Genomic DNA, 10,715 nt, shown 5'->3' with positions numbered 1-10,715 from the left:
AATTTGTTTGGACTTGTTCCAGTATTGAAGTGCTTATAGAAGAATAGTCTGTTTTGTTGCTTAGTTAGTATAGGCCATATCCAAGTACACTAGTGCTTCAGTTTCTGTGCTTCTGAGAGTATGTATTGTCATCTAAACTTGTCAAACTAAGCTGTTGGCAGTTGATGACTGCAATTCAGAGGAATTTTCTTTATATTACTTTTCTGAAACACATACTAAAAAGCAGTAAGTATGACTTTCAGGATACATTTTTCACTTTGAGAGAAAAGTGCAAAGACAAAACAATGTGGAGTAGTTCAAAATGCAGTGTAGTAGGTTGAAAAATATACACATAGCTTGGAGCTATTTTCATGTTCTTGTACTCCCTCTTGAGTAAAAAGAAAGCAGTGGTTCTTTTTAAGCCATGATGGCCAAAACAGAAATATTGTTTTGTACTCATCCATCTCCTTTTTAAAAGAACTTTTAACATAATGTTGAGTTATATTTCTCTGCTACATCTCTACAATTACTCATGCTCATTTCACTTAGATAATCTTTTTGGGGAAAACAATTTAAGAACTTAATTTTCAATTGCATTTTCAGAATTCTTTGACAGCAGAATGGGTACCGTTACTGACGTGATCCGGAGAGTTTTTCACATAGGTTGTGAGTTAACCTTGGTAAGCAGCTAAGCACCACACAGCTGCCTGCTTGCTTCCCCCCTGCCAGTGGGATGGGGGAGAGAATCGGAAGGATAAAAGTGAGAAAACTCGTGGGTTGAGATAATGTCAATTTAATAAGTTAAAAAAACATACACCAAAAACAAAGGCAAGAAAAGCAAGTGAACCAAAACAAAATAATTGCTTGCCATTAGTCGACAAATGCCCAGCCAGTCCCCCAAGCAACTTGGGGGACAGCTCTGGCAAACTTCCCTGCTAGCTGTTATTGCTAAGCTAGGGCGTGGGATACCCCTTTGGTCAGCTGGCCCAGCCGTGTCCCTCCCAACTGCTTGCCCACCTCCAGCTTCCTCACTGGCAGGGGAGCATGAGAACCAAAAAAGGCCTTGACATGGTGTAAGTACTGTTCAGTAATAGCTAAAACATCTGTGTGTTATCACTGTTTTCATCAGGAATCGAAAACGTGTCATGATACGAGCTATTCTGAAGAAAATTAACACTATCCAGCCAAAACCAGTGTACCTTTTTATTTATTTTTTTTTAATTCCAGGAAGGATTGGCTTAATCTCTAATGAAGCTTCAGTCAGCATGCTTTTACACTTAACTGCCTCGCTGCTAACAAAACCTTAGTGCATGTCCTCAACTAGGGATTTTGATATAAGTTTTAAGAAGATTGTCATGCTTCACATTCTGATTGTTTCAGCTGCACACAAGGGTGATTCATTATGCAGGAGAATGTAATTTTACTGAGAGATTGTCAAATGATCATGATGGGTAAAGGTAATGGTGTCTTGTTACTATGTATTATTATCTAATAGTTCTGTATATAACTAAACTGTGGTGCCATGTGAATGTGCTATTTTTGAGCTTTCTAATTAACAAAATCTAAGATGTCTCTTGTGTTCACATCTTCTGTAATGTAGACGATATTGTGTTTTTTGGACATCAGGGCTTGTTTTGACCTTAAATCTCTGGAGGAGGGTACGTTCTGTCACTGTGTGGTGACTCTCCCTTATCTTATGAACTGTGCAAGCAGACAAAATATTCTGTCTTCATATAACCCAAGTACCATCATATTACTGTTGGGATAGGTAGGGAAGGAAATAAAGGTGTGGGAAGATAGTTGTTGGTGATCTGCTAAAACTATAACATGATTTTAAAAGCTAATGAGATTGTTACCTTTTGTACATGTGCACAAGCATATTAGACTATGTGAATTAACTGTCATAGAACCCTTTAGTACTGGTGAGGTGTAGAGATTTGCGTTTGAGCAAGCAGTTGTGAGACTGAGACAACTATTCCAAATATATGGAATAACTGCATTTGTAGCCTAGGAAGGCAAGTTGAATCTTTCCACTCTATGTAAACTAGATTATTCCTTCAGTTCCTGATTGACCTACTGAAACTGGGTATTTTTAGGTTTTGAGTGACACATTTGCTTGCTTTTCTCTGAAAAGTACACTAGCTAATCCTTGCTGCTACTGTGTCTTGGTGCTTGCTATTTAAGCTGGAAATTCCTTCAAACGTCTAGTTTTTCCCCTGCAGCTGTCATAGCTCATGTTTTCTTGTATGGTGTTGACTCACTGTGGCTTCCTTTTTCAGTTCTTGCTTAGTAAACTGACAAGAATTCTTGACAAATACTGTGCCTCTAAAAGAAAACACTATATACCAAAATGTAAATCTTTTCCCCTTAATTGTTCTTGGATGCTGTGAACTCATTGGTGCCCTTTCCAAATGATGGAAATGTTACAAAAAGGATGAGCTTGGTATAATTTGTGGAATGGCTTCCAGTGAAAAAACAAATAGCTTTCACTGAAGATCGCGGAACTGAAATTAGGTCCTTAGATTTGTAGAGATTTAAAACAAATCCACTTTAAACAGTGCATGTAGGAGAAGAAGAAAACTAATGAAGTAATCTTTTTCTTCTAGATTTTTTCACTTTATACCTGTGAATTTTCTGCAATCCAAAGATGGCAGCAAATAAACCTAAAGGACAGAATTCATTGGCTTTACACAAAGTCATCATGGTGGGAAGCGGTGGTGTAGGAAAATCTGCTTTAACACTACAGTTTATGTATGATGAGGTAAGAATCTGCACTAGAATTGATCTTGGGAGATGTCTGCTACATAGTGTTATTTAAGCATTCATTAGTACAGTTATGTTCTGAAGGGGTCTAAATGTATATGATGTGCTATGAAAGCCACTGATTAAATTGAACAAAAAATATTTTTGAGAGTAGTGATTTGCCTTCTAGAGATACCTGTGAAAGTATAATTTGGCATTTTTCAGACCTCTAAGCAATTAGATGCTCTGTCATATTATCAGTGTATTTTGTCATTGTTCACTGGACCTATTGGAACTTATTTAGGTGGTATAGCTCAAACCTTCTTCACTTACCTAAGTTGCATGATGTCTGAAATGATGACCAATTTTTTCCATGTTTTTTATGCTGCTGTTGGAGAGGAAAGAAAATCTATTTCTTGTTGCCTTTTTTCCAGTGAAAGTCATTCTTTTTGATTAAAAGGCAGCAGTTACAGCTTCAGTGTTCCTTAAAAAATGATACTAAATATATTCAAAGTCAGGACTGCCTGATAGTATAATGGAATGCAGCCAGATATTGTGCTTGACCAGAAGCAGAGACTTGGGTAGTTCGCAGATGTTGATGTTTTGCAGTTACCTTTAAAATTTCCTTGTAATGTCTGAAAAAAGCAAAAACCTATAAACTGTTTGGGCTGATGGAGAGCTTGCTTTAACTGTGGATTTTTTTGAGTACTTAACATAACCTAAATGCCCATGCTTACTTATTAGTTACTGTAACCATATATGTTTGCTATATCCTTATATGCAAATAGAAGCATTTGCCTTGTTACAGGCATGATTTTATACCATGAGGTTTTCTTCCTAGTTTGTTGAAGATTATGAGCCCACCAAAGCAGACAGCTACAGGAAAAAGGTGGTTCTGGATGGGGAAGAAGTCCAAATTGATATACTGGACACAGCAGGGCAGGAAGACTATGCTGCAATTAGAGACAACTACTTCCGAAGTGGAGAAGGCTTTCTTTGTGTCTTCTCTATTACAGAACTGGAATCTTTTGCAGCAACTGCAGACTTCAGGTAAGTTACAAGGCAAGATAATTATTCTAATTACAGTGAGATAACTACAAGTGATTTTTTTGTTTGTTTTGTAATATGCTTGTGATAGTCCAGAGCGGACGAAGCTCTTCCTGTAGTCACATGTTTTGAACAGATGCCTAGCCATGCCTTTGCTATCTGTACCACTTCAGATACCTTTGCTGCTGTTTCTGAATACCAAAAAGGCTATTGCCCCAGGGCAGGTACATAGCAATGTTCATGTTTTTGCCATTTGTAAATCAGTGTTGCTTGGCAGTTGTGCTAAGAAGCAGTATTTGCGAGTAGGCATACTACTATCCAAAGTAATGAATCTGAGAAAAATTGCTTATAGACTGTATGGTTGCACATAATGTATATACAATACCGCATGCTCCCCAGGTTGTCTTTTTTAATTCTTGCTTCATAGAGAGGACTGTGTTGTGTTTTTCTTAAGCTATGAAGCACCACCTAGAGCAAAAGGGTAGCTGTAGCATGTCCAGCTGTTTTATGCTAGAATACTTCATAGTTATAAAGATGATGCGACCAGATTCCAGTTTAAAACTGCACAGAACCACCACATCTGGTGATGTCTGTCTGCAAAGTCTTAGGCAGTGTGAAGTATGCACATTGTATCCTGGGAGAGAGAAATGCATAGTATCAACAACACAAATCTTTCTACCTCTTCAAGATGATTTTATGAACAACAGTGATGGTTGTATCTTTGAATATTCTGTAGCAGCCATGCATTCTGTGGAGAAATGCATAGTATCAACAACACAAATCTTTCTACCTCTTCAAGATGATTTTATGAACAACAGTGATGAGGAGTATCTTTGAATATTCTGTAGCAGCCATACATTCTGTGTAAAGGACTGCCGTAAATCTGTCCCTTTTGGTTTTGCTTGGATGGAATTTTTCTCTGTAAAAGATGCTGATGTAAATTTTTAAATTTACAAGACATAAATTCTGCATAGCATTCACCCTGCCCATCAAAGTCAGTATTTTGCTTAATAAGGAGCAATGTGGTAAAAACAAAATTTGGAACTGGATCTTTCTGGTTTAATAAAGATTTAATAGGATAGGGTTTTTTAAGATGCTTTTCAGGCATGCAGCATACTAAAATTCTTATAATGGTAAGAGACTATTAAACAGGCAGCAGTATATTGCAGGTGAAAGAGAAAGGCTATTTAAATCACTCATCGTTATATTAAAAAAATGGACAAAAGAGACCACAAATTTTTTTTTACCAGTTCAAAGTGTAATGAAATAGGAGAGGCGATAACCTTTAAGATAGAAGTGAGAAAACAAACATGAAAAGAAATTATCTGCATCCCACTGAAATAAGGCTTCTCAGAGATGCTGTCACAGTTCAACATCGTCTCTAAAGGAGGAAGATGATGTATGGAGAGGGCAGAAAGTGAGTTTTTTCCTCTTCTGGTGGTTTTTTGTATGTGTATGTTCATATATTTTGGGAGGGAGAGAGGGGCAGGCCTTGAGTGGTTTGCATGCTTATGCTAGTATTGTCAATCCTGGAGGACTATTTAGTATACTTGAGCTCCTCTAGGGTGCAAAATGACCTATTCAAATATGTTTAAAATCCTGTTAATGCTTCAAAGGACATGATCTTCTATGCCTCTAGAAAAAGTTCTACTTTTCCAGCAAAGATGAACGTTGACAATACGCATGCTGAAATAGCCAAAAAGGAAGAAAAGATCCCTTCAACAAAGACATTTAAATGTCTCCCCAATTGGATTTTGAAAGTGCCTTTCAAGTTGCTCTTGAAACTGTAGAAGCCTAAATACTAAAATGTAACTCAGAAAAATTACATTCTTTCTGCTCTGTGTAAAAGTAACCTGTATATCTTGAAGGTACAGTTAAAATACCTTTGGCATTGTTGAGCAGCCTGAGGGAATGCTACTTCAGAGACAGATATGAAAGAAAGTGACAAGAAGAATTTGGATGTTTGATTGTTTCCATGGAATTTTGCTCTGCTGGAATGGCAGAACTCCAACAGGAGAGCTGTTTACTGCTATTCAATGTCTTCAGTGAGGTTCCTGGTGTGCTCTGAAATGCCATTGCTGCAAGTAATGTTTTTTTTCACTAGAAAGCACACCTGCAATGACTAAATTTTTAAATATTTGAAAGGCAGTTTGATAAAATGTGGTCTTGCTTTGAGTAGAATTAGTCTGTCTCTAATGATTTTTTTTTTTTTAAGATCTAGATTTCAACCTGACATATCATTAATTAGATATTTCATGTTTAGGAGACATCAGTCTTCAAAGAGAGCTCAAAGGAGAATATTGTCATCTGGCTTGCTGTCAGATTAACTCATTAGGTGGTGAAATTGTTTAGCTTCACCTGAACAATTAGTGTTGCAAGCTACAAATTTTTAACAGAAGTCTTATTTGCACAGATACTGCAGTGACACACTGAGTTTTCTTCTGGCCACCCTTCCTAATCCACTGATGGTTCAGATTACTTTTGGATAGCTGCAGACCCTGTTAAAATATTTGCACTGATATTTGTGGGGGAGAGGAGGAATGTTGCTTGAAGTACATTACACTTCAGAGATGAATGTGGTGTTACGAGCTGCCTCAAATACACATTTGTTGGTTTTTAAAAAACCCATGGGCTAACTGCAGTTTAAGCCCTGTGAGTAGACTTCCTCAACAAGACTGCATGCTATCCAGAGCTTTTTATAACAGCAGGAGGATCCTGCTGTATACCAAATAAGGGCCATTTAGAATATCAATTAATTAATTCTCTTCAGCTTTTCTCCATTCAACTTCAAATCTGGCAATAGGTTTCACCTCAGCCAGCAAAAGGAGTTTGTTTCTCTGTGCTTTTTGTTGATCTGTCAGAAATTGCTCTGTGATAAAGGGTTATGTTTCACTGTTAACTTCATATTCCTTTCTGAGACAAAATAGAGACCATCCCTCTTCGGCGAAAACTGTTCTTCCCGGTACTTTTAATGCATTTCTAATTAGAAGAAAGTTCTCTTTCTTTTTTTCCCCCCCTCAGTGTTGAAGACTTATGTATCAAACCATTTGTAGCACTGAGTTTTATTTACAACTTTAAACCCTTCATCCTAGCAGTTCAAACAGTAGAAGAGGCTGTCTTTAAAAATCTGATGCATGTACAACTTGTATCTGTACACTGGCTTATACCTGAATGAAGATCTTTGCAGAGACTGAATATAATTGACTTCAGAAATGTTCCTGAAAGGAAGAGGGGTTTTTTCATGGTATGCTGTGGACCAGTTTATCAGCTTTTAAAAATGGCACGTTTTATTAGGAAAAAATTGAGCGTAAAACTGAAGTTTGGGTAGCTTAAAAATGGCAATCACAAATAGTGATACAAAGACAATGGTAAATGCTCTCAACTAACACCTTTAGTAAAAGGAATGACTTATTAATACAAACTCTCACCTAAAACAATCTTGTTCTACTCTTTTAGTTTGTTACCGACTTGCTGCCTTCTTTCCTGGAGGACTAGTTGTCTGTGTCTGCATTCTGTATAATGTCATAATGAGGTTTAAGATTTTACTGTTTCGTAAGCTTCATAAAATGAATAACTGGGTTTTTACTGTGAGATGGAAGAGTATTTAGTCTGAAGTCTTCTTTTTGTGTTCTAAGAATAGTACTCCGTGCAAAGCTTAATTTTCTTTTCCTCTTTTTTTTTTCCTCCAGGGAGCAGATCTTAAGAGTAAAAGAAGATGAGAACGTTCCATTTTTGCTAGTTGGTAACAAATCGGATTTGGAAGATAAAAGGCAAGTTTCTGTAGAGGAAGCAAAAAACAGAGCGGATCAGTGGAATGTTAACTACGTGGAAACTTCTGCAAAAACGCGAGCTAACGTTGACAAGGTAATAACTGGCCTCTGTATACAAAGAATCTCTCCATCAGTTTTTACTTCATGCCTCTTTGCCATGGGTCATACTCTATATGTTCATTATTTTAGCAATTATTTTTGTGAAATTTGAATCAAATACTTTTCTCCCTTAGCTTGTGAGGAATGCATGACGAGGTGACTTTATGTAGAACAGTGAAAATGTTAGGCATAACAAGTTTATCCCATCCTAAACTGCAAGGAGTCATTATATAAGACATTATAGAAGACCTTCTTTAAAAATTTCTTGAGGTAGCTATTTTGGCCTAGACTTCTTACTATGTTTTCTATGGCTAGAAGACAATCTGCTTCTGAACAGTGAGGAATGCTCTCTGATCCTCGGCCAGAATATAACAGCTTACAAAAGTAGGTAAGGGAGGAACTGGAGCCCTCTCTACCCTCGTCTAACTATGTGTCTGATTGTATGTTGCTTCAGTGAAGAATGGATGAACCCTTTTAAGTTTTGAACAGCCTAGAAGTTCCTCATGAGTTTTCAGGGATAAAACCTGAAGAGAGAATCTTTGTCTCCAAGAAGATAAATTACTGATTAGTTGTAAGTATTTCAGCTATAACTCTAAAAGACAGAACTTCTTGGAATACAGAATTCAGAATAACTCTCAGCTTTGTAGACTGCAAGAGTAACAGATGTGTGGCAACAGAAACACGTATAGTTCAATGTGCCAACCTTTCCTTTCAGAGCTATTGATAGACTTGATCACACACTGAAAAATTCTCTAACGTAAATCCTTACGTATGAGCTATCAGTTGCAGTGTGACAGCTGTAATGTGCGTTCTCATTTGCAATAACTTGAACTTGACTGTCTCCTGTCAGTTGTCTTCCTGAAGAAGTTGATTGTTCAGTACTACTGTAAGAACTTCATGCTCTTCCACAGAGAAAATTAAGTCAATGAAATGCAGCAGAACTCAGTCTCACTGATACAGCTCTGATTTTTTTTGTTACAAAAAAAGTATATCTTCTAGATTTGGTGCATGATTGCAGTGAACATCCATCTATTACAGCCATGTAGAAATTCCCAGCTCTTCAAAATCCACTTCACTATCATTTAGCACCTGGGAAAAAAGTCTATGTGTGTGTGTATATATTATTTTTTAATAGCTCTCTAATCAACAGCTTTTGCACGCACATGGTAAGTTACTACAGAGCTCCAAGTTTCTTTTTGGAACTGGTGTCATAATGGACCCAGATTGCCATGTATCATACAGAATTAAGGTTTGACAGGCCATAAATGACGCTTTATTGGCACTAGTAAACACCAGGCATTCTTAGTTACTTGGAGTATCTGAAGGGTTTGTTATGTAAAACTGAAGTTACTATTCTATAAGAAATCTGGCTTCTCTGAATTCCAGAGTAGTGGATTTGCTCAGTTAGGGAAAACACACTTGGCTTCTGCTCACTTTGCTAAAGGTGACCCACTAAGCATCTTCTCAGAAGGTTACATACCCCAGGCAGCTAAATATTGTAGTGCGGTATCAGTGCTTAAGCAAGTTGACAATTGCATCTTACATTAGAACAAATGTAAGTACAAGCAAGTAACTTAGTGCACATTTAGAAATCTAAAGGCAATCTTATTTCTTGGTGGAAATGTTTAGTTACATTGATTTTTCTTTGGATCCTGTGTAATGAAGGTTGATGCTTTTGCTGCAATCAATATGAGATTAGTGTCACTGAAAATAAAAACCTACTGAGCTCTGCAGAGGAGCTTTTCAGCCCCTGCACTGTCCATGTTTCACAGAAATGGATCAAGTTTTCTGACATAGATCTAGGGAACATTTCCTGTGAGACAAGTCTTATAATTGCTCAACTGATTTCCTACAGTAAAATTATAAAGATGAAATGATTATTTGCTATAGCCTCCTGCCAAGTCAAGATCTGCTTTTCAAATTAATAAAGTAGCTTTAAGTAGTCCAATCACAAAGTCTTAACTGACAGCAAGATCTCCCTTAAACAAGTCATTGGTGTATCTCCAACTTTGTAATTTTTTTTTGTTTCCTACTAAACCACTTGACAAAAATAAAGTTCATATGTACTTTGAGATTGTAATATAACAGTTGAGATTACCCAATTTAAAACATCATTTACATAGTTGTAGGATTGATAACCTTGCTTTAAAGGGAATGCTGATTTTTATTTTTTCCCCAGTCACTTTTTGTTTAGACTTGCATCACGGGACATACTGACCATGAAATGCTCAGTGTATGCTACTGCTCTTTTAATACGTTCCTAGATTTGGGTTGCACTTTTTCAGCTCGTCACTGAAAATACTTGGGCGGGAAAGAAATCCCAACAATTTCCTTGAGTCTTCTCAGTATGATGTAGATATCTTGGCTGGTGGTAAGACTCTTTCAATCCTTGTGGAAAATTGTCTGACAGGATTCACAACCAAATATCAGAAGACAGGGGAACATTACGGTACCATGAAAGAAGCAGGATTGCATTATATCAATTTGGCCTTCAAAACCAGTGAACGATTTGTTGGATTAATATTTGTTTGCTCAAACTGATTACATATTGACTTTATTATTAACAACTGAAATGGATATCATCAGTGATAGCTTAAATTAACTCATATGTCTCTGATGGTTTTTGCATTTATGTTCTTACATCTTTTTTAGGTGTTTTTTGATTTAATGAGAGAAATTAGAGCCAGAAAAATGGAAGACAGCAAAGAAAAGAACGGGAAGAAGAAAAGAAAAAGCCTAGCTAAGAGGATCAGAGAAAGATGTTGCATTTTATAATCAAAACCCTGAATTCCTTTCCTACCCTGACCATACTAATAAAAACCATAATTTATAAGCATGCCATTGAAGGCTCAAGTGACTGAAATTACTCTAACATGTTGGAAATTGTAATGTACCACTAAAAGCATGAATTGGAGCTGCACTGAAAGTCAAATTCACTGAAAAAAGAGGTGTGGCTTCAAGAGAAGCGAAGTTCAGTCCATTTCATAATTGCCTACCTTCTCACATTTCTTCTGAATGTAGTGTTTCATTGGCAGTCTTTAATAGTGAACAGAGGGGGGAAGTATTACTTTGTGGGTT

General features: G+C 36.9%; 1 protein-coding gene across 1 annotated transcript; it reads left to right on the top strand.

Annotated features, from left to right (window-relative positions):
- Positions 1-2,583: 2,583 nt before the first annotated feature.
- Positions 2,584-10,473, top strand: RALA (v-ral simian leukemia viral oncogene homolog A (ras related)). Its single transcript, XM_010283565.1, has 4 exons — positions 2,584-2,740; positions 3,563-3,771; positions 7,458-7,632; positions 10,290-10,473. The coding sequence occupies exons 1-4, from the start codon at positions 2,627-2,629 to the stop codon at positions 10,410-10,412; spliced, it is 621 nt and encodes a 206-aa protein (XP_010281867.1). The 5' UTR covers positions 2,584-2,626; the 3' UTR covers positions 10,413-10,473.
- The last annotated feature ends 242 nt before the right edge of the window (positions 10,474-10,715 follow it).

Source organism: Phaethon lepturus, unplaced genomic scaffold, assembly GCF_000687285.1.
Source record: "Phaethon lepturus isolate BGI_N335 unplaced genomic scaffold, ASM68728v1 scaffold393, whole genome shotgun sequence".
NCBI lineage: Eukaryota > Metazoa > Chordata > Aves > Phaethontiformes > Phaethontidae > Phaethon > Phaethon lepturus.
This window is presented reverse-complemented; position numbering and strand designations above follow the sequence as displayed.

Coding starts and splice junctions, on each gene's coding strand:
- RALA (XM_010283565.1), top strand. CDS start 2,627: ATGGCAGCAAATAAACCTAAAGGACAGAATTCATTGGCTTTACACAAA. Junction 3,772..7,457: donor GCAGCAACTGCAGACTTCAG/GTAAGTTACAAG, acceptor TTTTTCCTCCAG/GGAGCAGATCTTAAGAGTAA. Junction 7,633..10,289: donor CGCGAGCTAACGTTGACAAG/GTAATAACTGGC, acceptor CATCTTTTTTAG/GTGTTTTTTGATTTAATGAG.